This window comes from Eretmochelys imbricata, chromosome 8, assembly GCF_965152235.1.
Source record: "Eretmochelys imbricata isolate rEreImb1 chromosome 8, rEreImb1.hap1, whole genome shotgun sequence".
Classification (NCBI taxonomy): Eukaryota; Metazoa; Chordata; order Testudines; family Cheloniidae; genus Eretmochelys; species Eretmochelys imbricata.
Genome location: NC_135579.1, coordinates 29,834,784 through 29,856,737, shown reverse-complemented (window position 1 = coordinate 29,856,737; position 21,954 = coordinate 29,834,784). Strand labels below are relative to the sequence as shown.

General features: G+C 38.4%; 1 protein-coding gene across 1 annotated transcript in view; it reads left to right on the top strand.

Moving 5' to 3' along the window:
* The window catches only part of SLIT3 (slit guidance ligand 3), a 796,928-nt gene that overhangs the window by 481,845 nt on the left and 293,129 nt on the right, over positions 1-21,954 (top strand). The window contains exon 6 of the mRNA XM_077823869.1: positions 1,528-1,599. Coding sequence (XP_077679995.1) covers positions 1,528-1,599 — 72 coding nt within the window. The remainder of the gene's footprint in view (positions 1-1,527; positions 1,600-21,954) is intronic.

The following is a 21,954-nucleotide window of genomic DNA, read 5'->3' as shown; positions in this document are numbered from 1 at the left end:
TATGTGGCGATTCATGAAGTTTAAAATGAATGTTAGTCATTTCGAACTGTAAATTAACACACACTTTCTACTTAAAAAGATGCTAACTATCTTTTTTATTGTATTATAGTTGTTATTATTATATCCAGTCGATGGTTTATTTCTACTTTCACTGGAAGGTTGCTGGGGCAATGCATGGTTTCTTAAATGTCTATACAGTGCAAAGCACAGAGGATGATGATTTTTCTACCACACCACATTATCATATCTCTACCGGTGCAAGTGTGTATATGTACACTATTATATGTACATTGTTATAATAATTTTGTATAATATGCATTTGCACCTATAAACCCCAAAAAGATCACAGCACTGTTGTGCGCAGCTAGATACTGTACAGACATGCAGAACAGACAGTCCCGCCAACCTTGTAGTCTAGGCAAAGGACCACACAGAACAAGGGGTGTGTATTCACATCTTTTGCAGTGTCTGTTCTGTATTCAAATGTATGTATAGTTTGTACAGTAGCATATAATACAGGTTTTTTACAGTGGTGTAATGTAAATTATCAGATACATAGGGACTTAAATCCTTAAATTGCACATTTTGAGTCAAGCGCTGGGAGCATTAAAAAAAATTTCTAGTTGAAATGCACACGTTTGCATATGTACCCAAATGTTCCCAAATACTGTAAAATATATTTCAACATGCATATCTGGGTAAAAGAAATGTGAAAAATCAATATTAGATGTATTAAATTACACTTGTTTCATAGCAAAGTACTGTATTGTTAAGACGGTAATTGTGTGTGTGTGCGCACATGCACACAATTTCTTGAATATTTTCTGTCAGTGGATTTCTCTCACTGATACAGTTAGGCAGAATCTGTATTTAGTCAAAAATCTTTCAATAGAATGGCCAACCAGATGGGACCAGTAACAAGAGAAAGAAGCCTCGAACACTACAGACATTTGGTGCTTAGAATAATAAAAAGACTATAAAATTAGATTAGTTGAGTCTAATTTAGAATTGGTATATTCCCCGTGCACTCTTGCAGCTCTTGGGCAGATAAAGCCTTGAGATTTAGTACTTTCAGGACAGAGGACTGCAACTTCCAGTAAAAGAAAAAAAAAGGCATTCTGGGAGGTCGCAGAGGGCAGTGCAGTGACCTCCAATGATTTACAGGCCTTTAGCTTAATGAAATTGTTTCAGTGACATGACGGTAAAAGCTCATAATGGATTGGATGCCCTAATGTAATGAAATTACTCCCTTCTGCCTTAAAAAAAAAAAAGAAAGAAAAAAAAAGCGCAATTAATATTTACTGAGACCTGACAGGCTTCAGTGTGCTGTTCTGTGCAGTTCTTTCAGACAGTCAGTGAGAAGAGACAGAGCAGCGTGGCAGGCTATGAGCAAGCCTCCTCCTGGGGGACGAGCAAAGACTGCAAGGGGGTGGAGGGACACCTCAGTGACAGGAAAGACTGGAACCCGGTGTTTTAAGGCAGCTTAGTTACCCAGCAAACCTTCATACTTTCCCTTCCTTCCTGCAGGCAACTGGACAACAACCAGATCAGCTGCATTGAAGATGGAGCCTTCAGAGCCCTGCGTGACTTGGAGATTCTGTGAGTTGACTTTGTGATTTCTTTTGTGTGTCTGTGTGTGTTTGTCTCTCTCCATGCTGCAGTGCTGATTAAATGTAGGAATTTTTTTGTTTTTTGGTCTCCTCCTTACCCTGGCCAAAGTGTTATAACCAGAGAAGTGAAATGTCTCATCTCCCCCAAATGGGGATTATTGCTAATTAAACTACAAAAGAGGACTTATGTGCTGATGCTCCTGAGGAGCATAGAAATTGCCATATTTGTTACTGTGTGAAACAGATGGGATTCAATAACATCCAGAGCACATGCAATTGTACAGTATGTACAGCCAGAAACCTATTTGTATATGTGTAATATGGAGTAGAGGATGGGTAACAGGTTTGGAGAGAAGAATGTTTAGAGGTATCTCACAATTGATCTAGACAGAAAGAGGATGTGTAAAATAAAATATAAAATAAAAAGGTGGGCGGGGGATTGCAGGGGACTTTGACATGTTTGCTCACATCATTAGCTTATGGGGAAGGTCCCAGTTGGAGAACCAGAATCATGCCGAGGTGTGTTCTTTTAAAGCTGCAGCACAAAAATACCACAGTTTTTAATGTTTTCCCAACCTTTGGTAAAGTGCATCCTTTGAATGGTGTTAGTGAAATAGCGGAATGAGAATAAGCAGAATACTAATACCTTTTAAATTGGATTCAACAATGAAGCCTGATTTTGAGCTACAAACATAAAACTATGTTTATGCGCGCTTTTAATTTTTTTTGTAAAATCAGATGTTACGTAGAGTTAAGTATCTAGGCATAGAATAATTTGACTATTGCTAACATAGTTACTATATCTGAGCAATGACGCATTTTCTAGTGTACTGCTTAACTAAGCAAATGGATGCAAAGGCTTTCCTGTTGTTGGAAAATTAATTCTTCCAAACTAAAAGCATGAACACTTCTGAAGATGTCTAACTCTTTGGCAGAAAAGAAAAGAAAAGCAAACCCCTTAGCACCTGAAGTGGAGGTAAGAGTGGTCCAGTGCAGTAACTATATGCAGTGAATTACAGCAGAGAAGGCCCCATCCAGCCTACCAGCAAAGGTTTTGCTTAGCTAGATGACAGCAAACAGTTGAATATTGGCTGGTTAAACTGTGCACATGCCTAGTGCAGGCAAATTAAACTGGAGATGAATCAACACAGAGCCTTTTGAATTATGAGAACAGGCAACACAAAAGGACAGTACATGGAGAGCCCATAATAATAACCAAACTCCTCACAACTCAAGTGTGGAGATTGAATTGGAGTCTTGCCATCAACTTGAGTAGAAGCAGGATCCGACTCTAAATGACCCAAGGCTAGTTTCCATGGTTGTTTGTCTAGGATAGTCATTTTAGATATTTATTGTCTTTGTCTCTCAAGTTTTGAAGCCATGATGTATAATAAACATGTTGTGATTGACCTAATACTGTTTATCTCTTGTGTTGAGCTCATATTAGGTATTTTGAAGGATCTCCTAGCTGGAAACTTGTTTTGTGAAGAATACAGTTAGAAAGACAGAACCTTTCTTTTGAATTAATAGCATTTTTTAGAACAGATAATGACATCCCACAATAACATTTTCCTTCTCTGCCAGATTGAAAGGATTATTGTGATTTTTTTTAAAGTCATCACTAGCTACCAGAAGCATGATCCAATTGTACACAAAGAATAAGTTCAAGTCTAATATTTTTTATGATTGCATGTTTTCTTTATCCAAGGATGATGCACCTGACATCCGCTGACACTAGATTGTGCTATTACTTCAACAAAGTATGTTGACTAGCAAATTACATGATATTTGTACTATAATATCCTAAAAACTATAGGCTCTGAGATAGTTTTTAGCAACATATTTCTCTTCCGCATTGTTATCAGAGCTGATCAAATGTTGAATTACTTTATCTACCTGTCTATAATGGCTTGATTCTAAACCATCCCCAAATCAATATAATTGTTGGGGTGTTCTGTTAGAATCTGTTCTAACCTGCTCTGTGTTTAGAATTGGCCATAATTGATTATACTTTGCAGTTTTAATTTTCAATATAGGCACGCTTTTATGGGAGAAATCAGTCTTAATTCTAAGAAATAAGAAAATTGGTTGCCACTAACTAATTCTTAAGATATCTTTCTTACAGGCACAAAATCCTCAGTATTATGTTGCCTCCCCAGTTTGAAATTTTTATTTAAGCACTTCAAAGCAATTTTGAGCACTTCAAGTCTGTGAAACAAAACAATGGCTTAACTTCCCAAGAGATGTCACACCTTCATCCTGAATATTGTTACAAAGAGTCAAAATCAAAAAGGTATCAACGCTTAGAAAGAATGTTAACAATGGAACCAGAAGAACATCAAGTGACCACTCCCTAGTGCAGTCACCACTACATAATTGCATGCAAATATGTTCTCACCTATAATCCATCACATAATGGAGACATGGTAATTTTGGCAAATACTGTTCACTAACGATAATCAATTTGAACAATTTACTGTGATACCAAATGATGCAGCCTTGTTCATTTTTCTTTTTCTCACTAACTAAAATATTACAGTCTTTCTCAAAATGTACGCAAATTTGTTTTCGTGGTAAATTCTTGCCTAAATTGTGAACTCTTTGGGGGTAGAGGCCATGTTTTTTTGCAAGCTGCTTAACATCTAGCCCATTCTTAGTGCTATACAGAAAATAAATTACTACACTAAATTTTAGCAATTCCATCTCTTTATTCCATTTGCTTCTCAAATTGAAACTCATCAGAGGAGAAGAGGAATTTGACGAGCTTCTCCAAGTAGATTTAAGAACTGGAAGGAAAATTATTGAATTATCCCTGAGAATAGAGAGCCCCATGATCTGATTTTTTGGGTTATTGGTTCTCAGAGAGAGGTTCTGATGCTTGTATAAGAGCCTATTTAACATCAGTTCTTCCTGCCATTAGTAAACTTGTCATTAAACTCTTTTCATTAATAAACTAGCACCAAACAGCCCAATTTTCAACCTTCACTCTGCCCTGTCACTGCAATTAATTGCACTACCCAAAATGTGCGTTGATAAAGTATTGTGTTAACAGCTGGGATACCTGTATCTCAGTTAAGGAATGTGATTGTGTATACTAGGATGCTTACAGACTTGTAATTGGCACATATAGTAGTGTGCCCTTCAGACTCTGTGGCATAAATTGCCAAGTTGCATTGCTGTTACTGTACCCTGTGCTGGTTCATCAGTCAGCATCACTGGTGCTTGCATGTGGCTTTTGTTGGATCTCCAAAAGTCTTACTAATACTGTGCTAGCAGAGTGGTTTGAAGTAAAATAGAAATATATTGGAGTGGATGGATTGTGACACAATAGTACGGGAAGCTTCGTATATTAGTAATTCCATACTAACTACAATTAGATTAAATTTAGGAACACTCAAAACTGAATTTTACAATTTAAGCCTCAAAGGAGGGTGCATCTTATGAGTAAAATCATAATAAAATATAAAACTGATATGCATTTGTAAAGTGAAAATGCAAGCAAACTTGATGTGAATTTCCCACCAAACAAAAAGTGTGATTTTTGCTATAGGCGGGTTTTCTTTGTTTTCTGTTCTACTCCACCAAATCCTTAGCTTATAATGTCAGATATCACCATACAACACAACGGCACTGTTGAGAAATATTTATTAGATTATTAAACTGAACAAGCTTAGCTGTCGACAGGCTAGGATTCATTAAAAAACAAAACAAACCTCAACATCCTCCAATCCATATCCCAGGAGTCCAACACTTTTTAGTTGGTGCCATTTTTATCCTTATTTATAAAGGTGTTAGCAGACATCTTGATTAACCAAGTAATCCAAAGAATACTGAATATATGACACAACTATTTCAACATTCAGAATTTCATCTTCATTCCTGTGGGACATCCTTTCAACAGGAATGAATGTCAGGGTGCGTTCAATACGTCCAGCCAAACTGGACAAGAGAATATGAGTACTAGCTGGGTGTTTGTGCTATCCCCATCAGCAGTGAAATGCTTAAAATCTTGGGATTTTTGAGGAGCTAGTTACTTGAAATAGCTTTGAAAGTTGGAGCTTGAAAACTTTCTGGATGTTGCAGATTTCACAATACAGAAAGGAACAATAGGAGCTCCGTGTATTTGTTCACTTCAGTTCACATTACCAAGAGTTTTCCCATAGAAAAGTGTGTTAAGAGTATCATTTCAAACACATTCTGTTCTCACTGTGCAGTGCTAATAATGCAGTTTTCTTCTTGGTATGTTGACAATAGTGTTATTTACTGTTATAATTATTCATTCATCTTATGCCTCTCATACTGGGTTTTGAGGTTTTCCAAGCTATGGACAAAAGCTTCCAATCCTTTTGCCACGAATAGTCCTACTTGTGTGAATAATCTTGTTTAAATTAATGGATAACAAACTATGTAAAGAGGCATTCAGCATTAAAAGTCATTTAGGGTGGAATGCATCCACAGTGCACTCTCAAAGGTTGAAAAAACCCCAAACCTAGCAGCCAGATTTCTAGAGCAAACCTAAATCATGCCTGAAATTCTAATACGTGAATTGAGCACCAAAAACTAAACTCAGAACCTCAGTTCTATTCATTAGCTTGAAAGTGTCTGAAAAGTAGGTGTTGATCTGAAAAAGAAATTACGAAAAATATTTTCCAGGTCCCAATGCTCAAACCTAGCGAAAAGTGCTTGGGACTATCAAAAACTTTAAATAAATGAATAAATAAACATAATTTGAAAATGAAAATTCAAAAAGGGGGTACTGGAGTTCAAACTTTTCTTCTTTCTGACTCAGATTATGAACTGGAACCTGGTATCTCAAAACATATTCATTATGCAGACTATGAAATACGGGTTTCAGAGTAACAGCCATGTTAGTCTTTATTCACAAAAAGAAAAGGAGTACTTGTGGCACCTTAGAGACTAACCAATTTATTTGAGCATAAGCTTTCGTGAGCTACAGCTTATGCTCACGAAAGCTTATGCTCAAATAAATTGGTTAGTCTTTAAGGTGCCACAAGTACTCCTTTTCTTTTTATGAAATACGGAGATCTCAGTATGATGCAAATAATGCACTTTGCTTTTTAAAATTTGCTTTAGATGGAAGTTTGTGTTCTGGAGAACACATCAGAGTCTGTGAGAACAGTTTAAATTTGGATAGTGTGGTTCCCTTGAACTATGCGCAAAACACCCATTGACCAGCAACAAAACTTTCACAAGCAGAATGGGGATATTATTGTGGTGTTTTAGTCAGACTTTCTACTTCAATCCATTTTTGTTGCCACAGATTATGTTGAGAATTCAACAGCTTTACCTTGAGTTACAAGTTACCATTGGTAATATTCCAACATGTAAAATAACACAGTATTCCACAATAACCTGGTAAATAACTTGTGCCTCTTCTGACAGTGAACTCTCAGATGTATGATTATAATACACAGTGAATGCTTTTTCAGATGAACAAACTTGAAACATTTTTGTGAGCATGAAACAGGGTCTTCAGATATAGCATAACTTAATTTTTCTTCCAATTTTCTTCTGTTTACGGTCTTGCTGCCTATAATTATATACATGCATACATATAGATATATAAAATTATACACACAGAGAGCCAGTTTTACTTATTTTCAAAATGCTTTGCCAGGCATGTCTCAACATTTTATTTGCTTCAACTATCTTGAGAGGCAGGGCGTTAAAGTCATGACATAATTCTAAATATATGAGATGTCATCGCTTAATGAAAGCCTGAAAATGTCACGAGAATGATTTCTTGCTCTATTTTTCTGCAAATTATCATCAGTTCTGGCAATCAAGATTAAATTTGAACTGTGTGAGGTGCATTCTTAACTGCTACAATGCAATCAGAATATTGCAGTGGGAACTAGATTTCACAATAAATTGTGTGTATAACACTTGTTTTAGTCATTCATGCTTGTGTGCAGTTGAATTAAAATAACAAATAAGTGGAAAATAATACAGTTGGGCTCATAATGAATTTGGATTAAAAATCTGTTAAACTTCTTCACTAGTAATTGTACACATAAGACACGTGATGAAAACAAAAATTCAAAAGGGGTTACTAGTGGCAAGGTGTGGGTAATCAGAGTGTATGGTTTAATTCCATTGTGTGTAATCCAAAATAATTTGGAATACCAGCTATGCCTTTTCTAACAGTATCACCAGGCTTCTCCCCCCAAACCCCACCCGAGTTATGACAGGAAGTGAGTCTCACAAAACAGCCAGAGATGAAACAAATGTAGACTTGGCTGTGGCGAAGTAACACTGCCCCAGTATATAGAGGTATCACTGCACAGATGGCTAGTTCCTCTTTTCTCTACTTCATTAGCTTTCTGGAACTACTCCAGTGATAAGCATTATGAGAATGCCCAGTAACTGTCCTTGCCCCATCAGTTTCTGTCTCATTGTATCAAAGGGGTAGCAGTGTTAGTCTGGATCTGTAGAAGAGGCAAAGAGTCCTGTGGCACCTTATAGACTAACAGACATATTGGAGCATAAGCTTTCGTGGGTGAATACCCACTTCGTCGGATGCATGTCTCATTGTAGATCTCTACAGTGAAGGAGGGAGCAATGTTCCCAAAGAGCATGGCTGCTGTTGCACTTTCCACTATAGGAATCAAATTGGAGATAAGAGGAACAGAAAATCTGAGCCCTAGAGGACTTTCTGTCAAGTCCTGGGAACTTTCTGAAATATACTGAAACCCTGATGTATGCGATTAGCATGTTTTGTCATTTGGAAATGAAGAATTCCACACCAGGAGGGCAGGCTGGGGGTGGTGCTGGTGGTGGAATGCTTTAATGTTTAATAAGGAATTTTTTTATTTGCTGAAACTTTTCAGTGAGACATCTACTGTCATTGCTAACAATATGGAAATGAAATGTGAAAGATCCTCTGTTGTATAACATATTTAAAAAATCTGAGGTTGGAAGTATAGTGTATGGTGAAAGGAACAGTATCCAGATGGCACCAAGGTAACAGGTTTTATATCAAGACCAGCAGAAACAAAATAAGAGGGGGGAAGAGAGGCTCTCTGTAAGAGTCGTTGATACCTGTTACGGCCTTAATGGTAGTTGCTTTATGGATGGGTTCAGTATATTCACATAAGTACTTTAATTAGTAATTTTGTTAGTCCTATTAGTATTAGTATTCTAGCCATGTCCATGAAAAAGCAATATTGATGCCTAACTATATTCTATATCTACAGAAGATGGATTTGACTTACTGAAGTATATTTGAATGCTTTGTTCATTTCCCACCTACCCCCACTATCATGGTGTTTTTATCGCCTTTAAACTCATAACACCCAGGAGCTCTTCGGGATGAAGAACTCATCAAGATAAGAGCAGTGCCCATTTGGAACTATTATATTCATGAATCAAGAACAAAATACATTTCTGAGAGGGACTTGTTTTTATGATCTGTCAGGGACTTCTGCCAGACTCGCTTAATATTAGTTGTTTCATTTGCAGGCACTGTTCATCTTGTGACTACTTTGCTACTCCTTCCTCCCCTCTGTCTGATATAGTATTTTCATCAGTTGTACAGGAAACATAAGGCAAGCTTTTAATTTTGACTGTCAATCTTGATGTAAGTGCCCAATTCATCACTGAAGACACCCAGCTGTGTGTATCTCACTCATTTGAATTGGACCATGCAGTTCAACATATTATTTTTGTAGCTCACGAAAGCTTATGCTTTAATAAATTTGTTAGTTTCGAAGGTGCCGCAAGTCCTCCTTTTCTTCTTACGGATACAGACTAACACGGCTGCTATTCTGAAACCTGTCATTAGTGGAGGGAGTGGATCTGCTGTGAGTTACCAGGACTCCCAGCTATGACTCCCAGCTGTTGTTGGATGATCATATCACAGCAGTAACCCAGTCAGTTGTTTACCATCTGCCTGGCCAACAGGTTGCAACTTCTCTGTTCTGTTGCAGACCTTGCTACTGTTGTTCAAGACTTTGTCACCCCAAGAATAGATTGTTGCAACATCTGTGGGGCACGTGGCTGGGAGTGCATTACTCCGCTGTTCTGAGATCAATGCTGGTTTCCTATCAGTTTCCGAATGCTGTTTAAGGTGTTGGTCATGACCTATAAAGTTCTAAATGCCCTGGAATCTGCTTTTTTGTCATTCTCCTTCTGCCACACTGCCACAGCTGCGGACAGTACAAGCGCTTGATCTGGATCCCAGTCATTATAAGAGAGAGTGCTGCTGGCACCTCTATGAGGGCTCTAGGACTAAAGCACTCGTTCCCCCATTTTGTCCATAATAACCCTGATTCTTCTCAAATTAGACTCTCTTGAGTTTAAATTTTGAATATGGTAGAAAAGAATGTATCTAGGATGCTCCCTGTAGCAGAGTTGTGGATCCAGCTCTCCATCTACCTTGCCGAATATTTAACTTTAACCTGTAGCTGCTGAGATCCCAAACTCTGCATAATGTTTGACATTAAAGCTTCCAAAAATTTACAGATAGGCCAATAATTTTGCATCTCCAGCCAATTGGTGATTGAAATGGTAGCACATAGACATGTAAGAAATTAATTTGTAGGTAGAAATTGTGCTTGCAAATCAGGTACATTTGTGTCTTAATTAATTTGTGCCTGAAAAAGGCCTCTCCAATTAATTGATCGGCACAAAATTGCAAGTGCAGAATTCTAGGCTGCTTTTGATCTAAAAGACAGCAATCCCAGATTTTTCTGTTTTAATTTTGTACTTGTATTTATGCATGTAGCATAAATAAATCTAAAAATATATTTCTATAATATATATACTCATCCACACAAGAAATTGAGAGGAAAAACTGAGGATTTTTTAATGAGACAATCACACATATGTTATGACAGGATACAGAAAGGAAAATGCTCAATTCTTTAATTAGCGTGTGCTGTTTTGTTTATTAAAAGAAAGAAAGGTGAAAGAGGATTTGTTAAGGATGAAAGCATGACCCTTAATTTTAAAATAACATTATCACAAACTTAATTTTGGTAGAACACTTCTTTTGTAATTTTCAGCCTTAATAAAGGAAGGAAATACATCAAAATATGAGAATATTATTAATTTTACATAAATTGGAGGAGTTTAAATTATTGGGTGAATTATTGTTAAGCATATGTTCAGTATGTACTAATATTGGACAAATGTTTATGTTGAGGTTCTTTAAATACCATTGACTTTAAGCTTTTGTTGGATCTCACACAGACCCCAGCTATATTTCTCTTGCGTATTTCCATTCCTTGCTTTTAGAGAGCTCGGAGTGTAGATTTGGACAATTGCTAATCTGTCCCATAGGATTTACTAAGTGAGGTTCTGCAAGGCTTTTTTATTTCATATGAGGCACTGAGGGAGATAGCAGAACATTTTGAGCTGCAGCGCCAATAGTATTCAGCGAATATGCATTTCTGTCTCATTTTCATCAAAGCAAGAAGGTACATTGTGTCTGCAGTTTCCTAGTACCTGGCAAAGGTTGGTATTTGGACTGAGTTTGAGGTATCTTGCTCTAATCCAAACAAGATAGAGGTGAGGCTGATGGGTTGGTGGAAAGCTCTAGAGAATACAGAGGAAGGATTTCTGCACTTATTAATGAAAAGGTCTACCTGCCCTTTGTCTAGAGATGCATAGTTTGGAGGTGCTTTCACACCCTCTACTTCTGGAATCTTGGCTGGTGTCAGTCACCAAAAGTGCCTTCCTTCATTTTTGTCTAGTGAGGGTGATTGTGACCATCTGTCTCAGAGTTGGACTTGGCCACAGTAATCCATGGATTACCGCAATGCAGCAGACATAAGACTATCCTTGAAGCCAGTCACAAGCTCCAGTTGGTGCAGAATGAGGTTGTCAGTCTACTGGGCGGAGTCACCAGCAGGGAGTTTATTTCAGCAATTCTCCAACGGCACAAGCAGCCTATTGGCTCTTGGATATAGTTCAAGATCGGTTGATCTATAAAATCCTATAAGGCTTGGATCCATTTTATCTCAGAACCAACCTTTCTCCCCATCTACTGTGATGGCATTTGAAATCAGGTGAGGTGCTTGAGCTAATACTTGCTACATTTCAACATTGAGATGCAAAGCATCCAAAGTGGAATTAGTACCCTGTTGTGCGTGTGTATAGCTATTAGAGCTGAGCAAATAATTTACAATGAATAGTTGACTCAATTTATTTAGCTTCTTTTCATGTTTGCAGAATATTCACGATCAGGTGACTGCTTCATATTTATTCAAACTTTTATTTTGTTTTGCAAGTTTTTACTTTGTGAACTGAATATGAGTCGAACACTGTGAGTATTCAGAGTAGCAGCCGTGTTAGTCTGTATTCGCAAAAAGAAAAGGAGTACTTGTGGCACCTTAGAGACTAACCAATTTATTTGAGCGTAAGCTTTCGTGAGCTACATCCGATGAAGTGAGCTGTAGCTCACGAAACCTTATGCTCAAAGAAATTGGTTAGTGTCTAAGGTGCCACAAGTACTCCTGTTCTTTTTGTGAGTATTCAGTGTTTAAGGTGTGTTGGTTTCTTTGCGCGTAGCACGTGATAGTGTATTAACTAACTTGTGTAATCATTTAGGGACTTGAAGAAGCTTCCTGGCTCTGACAATTGGGCAAGCAGCACCTTAGGTAAATTTAGTCAGGACAAGGTGATATTTTTTAGCATATTTTTTAACGTTTTACTTTCTAAGTTAGACAGGTTTTGCCTGAAGCATCATTACTACAAAAATAGTCCATTTTTAGTTTAGTATCTAAGTGCAGACTTCTTTGTACTTTCACCCAAAAGAATGTGTGTGTCACAAATAGTTGCCTTTGTGCCTGGGTTTGGCAAAGATCTGTTATTCAGTTTCCCATGCTATATAAATGATAACTTTTTCAGTGTGAATGTTTGAACATGCAAGTTCTAAATTTCCAGTTTATGTGTGAGAGACATGCCCCATACATTAGGGTGTATTTAAAATAGCATACATATCAACCTTAATTTACAACTCATGTAACTTCACCATGAGGGCTATAATACACCTTTACAACCTAAAATTTTAACAAAGGACTACCTGAGAAATGTTCTGTCTTACTTGGCAATGCATGTGGTGTTCACTGGGTATAAAATACATTTACTTTCCTCTCTCAAGTCCCTTCAAAAAAATCAGTGTCATTTTTTTCCTCCCCATTTCATATCCCTCCATGATTTTACTGTTTGGTTCTTCATGTCCCCCTTGTCTATTGTGGGGGGTGCAGATCATAGCAGTTAGTTGGGGAAAGCCAGTATTCTGTCACTAGTGTGGAGGGTCAGGTGGGAGTGGGGCTCTAGACTTCCTCCCAAACCTCCTGTTCCAAACTCTGGGATGAGGCTGGATAGGAAAAGAATGGTGTGGGGAAGAGGTGGGCTGCAGCCGTATAACTCAGTGGAATACTATCTTGGCCTCACCTCCTACTCATTGTTATCCTTATGTTTTTGGAGTAGCTGGTAATGTGGTGTATAGAGCTTGATAGTTTGTCCCTCTGTGCTCCTAGTGGCCTAAGTGGGGCATGCAGGCTACCTCAGTAACAGCAGACAATGCCGCATTGCGGCAACTAGCAGCAGCTGGTGCAGGGCGAACCTTGGAGAGGGGGAACATTTTAACAAGTAGACACAATCACAGCATTTTTGAGTGAGTATACAAGACAAGTTTTGCTATCCCTCTCTATACCTGAAAAGGCAAACAATTTGTGTCTACTATAATCACACTACCATGCATGGGGCTGACCTGAGGATTTTGGGGAGGTGTTTTATTGGGAGATTCCCCACCACTCAACTGATGTGTTTTGCCAAAACAATTGTGTGCGCATCAATGGAGAAGTCTTACAGAATTGCATAGGAAATAACTTTTCCATACTGTGTGTTTTTTGTTTTTGTTTTAAACATCCTCTAGGGTGGGGCAAAATAAAATAAAAATATCTGGAAGCATGAAAACATTCTTCTGAATTAAATTAGAAAATTATCATGGTTATCATTTGGAATTTCTGTTTGTATAACCTGACTGAATAGATAGTCCCAATAGATTTTATACTGCAGGACTTCTTTATTTGGGAGCTGTGGCATGTGGATCATTGGATTTCCCCAGCATCTCTCTGCAGAAGTGGAGTCCAGATGCTTGTTCCTTTCAATCCTAGCAGTTGGATTGCATTACTTTGAATTGGTTTACATTTTTACCGTTGTCTCTGCTATAGAAAGGGGTATAAATAACTCTTTAAAATGGAAGCTGAGTTTCTCTTTTACATAGCCAAGAGGCTGTGGCTCTGAACTAAGCATTCACATGAGTCCCATTCAGTTAATCTCTTCTTTCTGGTCTTCCTTGTGGATATGTATTCAGGTATGCTTTACATGAATTATGCATATAGGGCCTGATCCAGCTTCCATTAATGTCAGTGGGAGCTAAATCAGTCCCATAAACTGTAATATATAATGAACAGTAATGTACAGTGGGCACTGCTGAAAGCTCACCATTTGGTAAATTCTGTTTTGTTTTGTTTTACAGGTGATCACTGTGTTACATAAAACATGATCTACAAAATAATTATTGATAAGTGCATATTCTTGATCAAGTCTGGGATTTTTAAAGGTGCCTACAGGACTGAGATGGCCACATCCCATTGAAACTTAATGAGAGTTCAGTGCCTAACTCCCCTGAGCTCCTTTGAAAATCCTTGCCCAAATCAATAAACTGCAAGGGACTAATTCAGGGACCATTAAAGTCGGTGGAAAGTCAGTCATTGACTTCAGTGGGCATCGGATTGGGTGCAGTGATGGTAATTGTACTCACTGGTTCAGATTTGTTTTAGGCAAGAATTAAACCATATGATTTTTTAACTACTTTTTCGCACCACTACAGGAAGGAGAAATTATTTTCAACCAATGTGATATCATTAACGTAATACAAAAATCACTTTAAAACTTTATAGTCGGCAAATAGGTGTGGTTGAGTTCTGCATTCAGTAGAATAAATCTGTGTTTTTGTGTGGAGGTTTGTGTTGGAGTTATAAACTCACTCACCAAAATTTTGAATGTAGAAATTTAGTGATAATATATGATCAACCTAAAGTGCATTTGTATGGCTAAGCTGCAAATACTTGGAAATTAGATGTCAAAATGCAAACATCCATGCCACTATAACTGTTATATCATGAAAAACTTCTATAATAAAGCTTACTCAGTGATTGTGGGCCTGGTTGTCTTTCCCCTTGTCAGAATAATTTACACGAAATTATTAAACTACTGAGGCTTGGATCCATAACATAATCTCTTTCAGCATGCTGCACTGAAATACTTAAACACTTTACGCAAACCTTTAATTCATAAAGTCTCCCCTTTTTTAAAAGGTAAGTAAAACCAGTCTCCGTTGTGCTGTTATTGAATATACTACAATAATTTGTTGGAACACACTTTATTTAAAAATGAAACAGCCTGTGGCAAAATTGCTGGCACTACTATGATGGGTCTTGCGCTTTCTCTTCTTGGGTGGGGGTTCAGGGCACCATTTCTTGCCCCTGAACTGGGGTATTAACTGCCCTACTAGTGTCCTAGAGGAGGGGAGTGAAGAGGGAGGGACCCAGGCCCGCCCTCTACTCCAGGTCCCAGCCCAGGGGCCCTAGGGATAGCAGTAAACCACTAGAACTAGCGGTTCCTTCCCCTGGGCTACTTTCCTCCCCGGCCCTTCAGCTTGTGGGGCTTCCTCCCCTCCCTCTGCACAAACCATGTGTCCCTTTCCTAGGGTCTTGGTCTTCTTAGCCCACCACAGCACTTCTCCAGACTCTCCTCTGCTTCCCTCCAAACTGCTCTCTGCTCCAAGACCAATCCACTCTGCTTCAACTCCTCCTCTTGTCTGATTGAAGCAGGGGGTTTTTATCATGTGATTGGCTTCAAATGCTTTAATTGGCTTCAGGTGCTTTAATTAATTTATAGCAAACTTTCTTCCCTCTACAGGAAATAAGGCTCCCTTCTAACACTCTCCTGCTGCCTTTTGGCCGTGCTGCATCACAGCCAAAAAACATAACAAAACAAGTGAACAATATTCACCCCAAACAAATAACCAAAAAAGTTTTTAGTTTGCCTTTGCAATGATCCTTTTACAACTGGATTTTCTGTTTAGGTGAAGTTGCACTTTCTGTCTAGGAGAGCAAGCAGATGTGATGTGTAGAAGCTTGCAAAGATAAGACCAGCATTTCTGCAGATCTTTTGGTACAGGTATTAGGGAAGAATGCAATATTGACTGATTGCAACAGTATGGAGGGGAAAGCACAGAGCTGCTTTCACTCAGTGAGAGAGGCTTTATGGAGTATTTTGTAGTGGACCATGAAGTTGCTGCTGAGGAAACTAGCAATGAATGGCATTGAGCATTCTAGACAGAATAGTGGAGTACTCTAAAGAGGTGTTACTCTTGTTTTCATAGTGAAATTAAAAGTGGGATACATACCTAAGGCACTTGCTTTTACAGATGTAATGACTTGGAATTAGTTGCACAGCTCCTAATAGGCCCATTCTGGAATCACAACTTGAAAGCAGCTTTGACTTTAAATAGAGGATATCATCCCGATGAAATGGATGTAAAAAATAATCCAGTGTGAACGCCATAGTTCAGCACCATTGGAGATTTTTGTTTAAAAGAGGCCCATGATTGAATACGTGCTTGAATTAACAATATCCCCTAGAACGAGAATGATTTAGTCCCTTAAGCCTTGTCTTCACTTGTCTTTTTCTCCCAAAAGTATATACCATTGCTACCACCAGTTGAGCTCCATCAGTACTGGCACTAGTGTGAGCATGGTGACAATGGCCTTCAGTATTTTTATCATCATGTTGTTTGGTGGCAAGGGTTAGACAACAGAGTAGTAAAAATGTCAGTGGCTGTGAAGCCTTGTCTACACCAGCACTTTTGCCATCAGTCCCACTGATGAAGCTGAATCAGAAGACTAATGTAGCCTCAGCCTTATAAAAGTGAAGCACATTCAGGAATGAAACATAGATGAATTCAAACTGGAACAGGTACAGAGAAGGGCTACTAGGATGATCCAAGGAATGGAAAAGCTGTCTTCTGAAAGGAGACTCAAAGATCTTGGCTTGTTTAGCCTAACCAAAAGAAGGCTGAGAGGAGATATGATTGCTCTCAATAAATATATCAGAGGGATAAATACCGGGAAGGGAGAGGAATTATTTAAGCTCAGTACTAATGTGGACCAAAGAACAAATGGATATAAACTGGCCATCAGGAAGTTTAGACTTGAAATTAGACGAAGGTTTCTAACCATCAGAGGAGTGAAGTTCTGGAACAGCCTTCCAAAGGGCGCAGTGAGGGCAAAAGACATATCTGGCTTCAAGACTAAGCTTGATAAGTTTATGGAGGAGATGGTATGATGGGATAGCCTAACTGTGGCAATTAATTGATCTTTGACTATTAGCGGTAAATATGCCCAATGGCCTGTGATGGGGTGTTAGTGGGGTGGGATCTGAGTTACTACAGAGAATTGTTTCCTGGGTGTCTGGCTGGTGAGTCTGGCCCACATGCTCAGGGTTTAGCTGATCGCCAAATTTGGGGTCAGGAAGGAATTTTCCTCCAGGGCAGATTGGTAGAGGCCCTGTGGGGGTTTTGTCTTCCTCTGCAACGTGGGGCATGGGTCACTTGCTGGAGGATTCTCTGCACCTTGAAGTCTTTAAACCACGATTTGAGGACTTCAATAGCTCAGCCATAGGTTAGGGGTTTGTTATAGGAGTGGGTGGGTGAGATTCTGTGGCCTGCATTGTGCAGGGGATCAGATTAGATGATCATAATGGTCCCTTCTGACCTTAAAGTCTATGATTCTGTAGATCGAATGGGGATTGATATCTAATGGTTAAAGAAGAGAACTGGGAAACAGGACTCCTATGATCTTTCCCTGGTTCTTTTGCTGTCATGTTGTGTTGACCTTCAACAAGCCACGTAGGGCCTCAATTTGGTAGAAGACTCTCACGTATGTGGTTAAATCCATCCCTGTTCAGAGCAGCGCTTTATATACTTAAATCCCATTTACTTTAATCAGAGCAAGACGAGACTCTTAATCTTTCCATGCCTCAGTTTCCCATATGTAAAATAGTTGTAAAATCCATTTTCTTGGAGTGTCATGGTCTTATCATTTACTTGTATGTTCAGATCCTTCGATGAAAGGCAAGCCTATTATGTGCATAAGGAGCCATCAATAATTTAGGATACCTACTTTTAACCAATTATTTTAGCTCCCATTCTTGTCTTATTTGCTTGAGTGAGAGTGACTTTATTCCTGAAGGAGAATGGTCTATAAAATAACTGCACTTCTACTACTCTTACCCCAAATTAAAAAAAAAAATTTGGTGGGACATGCAAATTGAACACTTTCAGTGGAGTTGCACTGCCTTTGGATGTAGCATTGTATTGAAAGACTGAAGGTGTTTGGCAATGGGGAAAGCAAATGATTTAAGGTGGAAGATGGGAAAATGTCATCACTGAAATACTTTTGCAACAAGAGGCAACTAGGTTGCCTATTCAGCAGTCATCTTTTTCTTTGAATGAGAATTACTCCAGGCATCATATGCTTAGGTCTAAAATGGAGAGAGCTTTTGTGCTGAAGTCTCTCTTCAGGGATAGAAAGGTTTAGGACTGTAGGACTGGAAGGGACCTTTTGGGTCATCAAGTCCAGTCCCCTGCTTCTGCAGACAACCCCATCATATAATCCCATTCAGAAATGCATCAAATTCCATCCTAAAACTAATTAGGTTGTTTTCCCCCAACCTAACTAGGGCCAGGTTTTGCCCCCAACCTAATTCCACTCCTGTGGAAAGGCTGTACCAGAGCCTCACTTCTCTGTTGATTAGAAACTGTCTTCTAATTTCCACCATAAATTTATTAGTGACCAGTTTATACCCACTTGGTTGTATACTAAAAACAAAAGTAAAAATATAATAAACACAATAAAATAGTTAGTAAATATAATGATCTGAGATCATGAACTGTGTTGAAGGAGCACTGAGTCTTACATGTTACCTTTTCTACCACAGGCTTTGCAGTATTGATGGTCATTTTGTCCCTATGCCTCGAGACCTGAACTTCATTTGTAATGACTGTGCCTAGGATTTAGGTATCTCAGTGATGATCAGCTAGCTCATTTGGGTTGAGAGCTCTGTTGGTTGCAAAGCCAGGAACTGGCATTTACATAGTCTTAAATATAACATCTTCCAGGATCCTGTAGCAGAGTTTTTTGTTTCTCTATATTGATAGGCAAGTATGCTTTTCCAGCCCATTCCATCTCCTGTGCTAGACATTATCACATACTAAATGAAAATATTTTATATTGGAGCTGGAAGAAGGCCTTTCTCATAATACAAAAATATACAGTTTGGGATTAAATTGGCACTGTATAGAGGATGATCGCTTACTTTCTTGTACTTTAAAGCTCTTTCTTCTAAGTTCAAAAGTTTAAGAATTTTAAATTATGTTTTAGTAGCTCTTTATGGACTCTGCAAAGAATGATCCATCTTGAGCTGTCACTACTGTCCCTTACTTACAGCTTCATCTGTGTGCACCAAAAATGGAAATACTATTTCTTTGTAAATTTGCATTTTATGGCTAATATGAAAATGACGGCCTGGATTGCAAGAGATCTCCTATGTTAAGAAATCACTCTAAAACATGGCAACAATCACCAAGGAAAACTAAGTTCTGTTAAAGAAGATGAAGGAATGTATAAAAATAATTTCTATTAATAATATTGTTATTGTAGCACCCACAGTATGTTAGGTAGTTTAGAGCAAACACATGATCTGTGCTTTGACGGGCTTATGATCTAATTGTTTGCATATATATAATATACATGAAAGAAAAAAAGCAAGCCCTGTTCAAAAGACTAGACAATAATTCTTGTAAATTCATTGCTGAAAACATTGTTTGCTCCAAAAAGAAAAGGAGTACTTGTGGCACTTTAGAGACTAACACATTTATTTGAGTACAAGCTTTCGTGAGCTACAGCTCACTTCATCGGATGTAGCTCACGAAAGCTTATGTTCAAATAAATTTGTTAGTCTCTAAGGTGCCACAGGTACTTCTTTTCTTTTTGCGGATACAGACTAACACGGCTGCTACTCTGAAACCATTGTTTGCTCAGTATATTAAATGAAAAAATCAAATGGAAAACCAACCTACAAACTCTCAGGAATTTCAGTTAACCAGCTGAAATAGAACATAATTCTCCAGAAAACCCCCGACAGCCGAGACTTAGTTAGGGATTATCATCACTGAAAAGTTAAATCAAGCTGTAACTTGAGTCCTGTCGTCACACACAACCTTTTAGTTAGCGTGTGGAGGAGCTTTTTGCTTGAGGTGGCTGACCAGTCAGGGGATACAGGCTGAAGTTTGAGATAGCACAACTCAGCTGCTAACAAGACCACTCTGCATTATGGACTCAGGCTAGTACCACTCAAGTCCTCTAATGCCTTCCCACGATTCCTCCCGGGCCCAGAAAGGACTGACAAATTCTCCCACAGTTCATTGGGAAAGAATTCGCAGAGTGGCTCAGCTTACTGTAATGCAAAGAACTCTGGGATATGCCCCTAGACGTCTTAGTGCCACGCATGAGTGAGTGCAGCACCAGTGTGGGCGCTCTTACACGAGTAAGGCTAATTTGAGTGAAAAAAGTTGAGTGTAGATAACTTGTATTAACTTGTGGTGAAGATCTACTTTTAGAAGCCTGTTCCTTTTATTCATTTCTCCTTTGTTTCGTTTTATTTTTCCCCATATTTGGGAGGGCATAGATCATGAAGGCATAGATCATGAGAAACCTAAATATCATGTCAAAAGTATAAATCTGCAATAATCAGAAAAATACATTCAGTGCGTGAAGTGTGTGAGTACGTGCACAGTATGGTAAAAGAGCAGTATTATGGTTGCAAAGTCATGCCTGCCAAAGTTAGCCCCCTAGTGCATATCCATTATGATGGTCTTTATTTACATGATAACATACTATTTTTTCCACTGGACCCCTGCCTCATTCAGAGCAATTTAGCATTTCAGAGAAAAGGTTGCCAGAATTTTTTAACATGGGACAAAGCAGTGTATTTTTCTCTAGCCTTATTCTTGGAAATAGCTGAACCGGTGGCTGAAAAAATGCAGCCTGAGGCAGACACCCTGCATGGAAAATTTCAGTTCAAATGGTAAGTTTGGAAAAGATATATAAGGCAATTGAAAACAGGGTATTATAGAGGGAAGTGTCAGGCAACCTTAATAATAGGTGGTGCTACCAGCTCTGCATAGCATATACATGTGTTAATCACATGAAGCTTATTCACTCGGACATTTCCAAAAAAGGACATTTTCTCTTTCCTGTTCCCTTTGGCTTGTTTAAATTTCCACTGCCAGACACCTGAGATAACAATAGAAGACCCTCTCATATCTTTGATAACACATTTGAAAAAAGAAAACAATCACCTAGGATTAATGGTGAATCTGTTTATTAAGATAAAAGCAGAATAGAAACCAAATTGGCAACTGATTGTTTTTATTTCTATGGATTTTACATGACACCTGGAGACCATTTAAAATGTTAGTTGGCTGTGTTAACCTTGTGTTTAAAAATAACATTTGTATGGTGCCAAAGCACTTCAGAGTTGGGTACAAATATTGAGACAAAAACCCAGCTGTTGTTGCTTTTGCTGCTAATTTGAGGTGTCAGATTACAGCTCAACTGCTATACGTCAGTGAATAAGGCCCCTTGTGAGATCATTATGTTTTCTAACAGTTGAGAGTAATGGATTAATCAGTGCAGCATCAGTTACTTTCATTATATGCCCACACAGTGGTTATGGGCTTTAATTTAAATGCTTTGTGAGGAGATCAAGAAACTGCATATAGGAGGCACCCAGAATTGGAAAAGAAAAAAAAAATTGAAAGCAATCCCTGGGAGCACTGGCTCTTCCTTTGCTTGACCACTTAGAAAGTAGAGGGTGAGGTTGTTGAGGTAGCTCACCTCTTTGAGAAATACTATGCATTTTATTTAATGCTGATTTATTTTGACTTATGCTAAATATAACCTTTTTACAACTGATGAAAATATAGCAACTTTCATCCCAGGATCCAAATGTTCTTTACGTGGATTAATTATGCCTGCATACAAAATGCAAGTGCTGAAAGTGTGTTTGAACTACTGAAAATGGGCTTTCTTATTAGAGCTGATACTTTAGAAAAGGTAAATCTAATAAACTTCATGGAAATAAAGAGGAAAAATACTGGAAACCAATACACCCGTCATCTCTATATAAGGCATAAAGACAGTGTTCGCATTGTGGTTCTGCAATCTAGTCACATAGATACTAA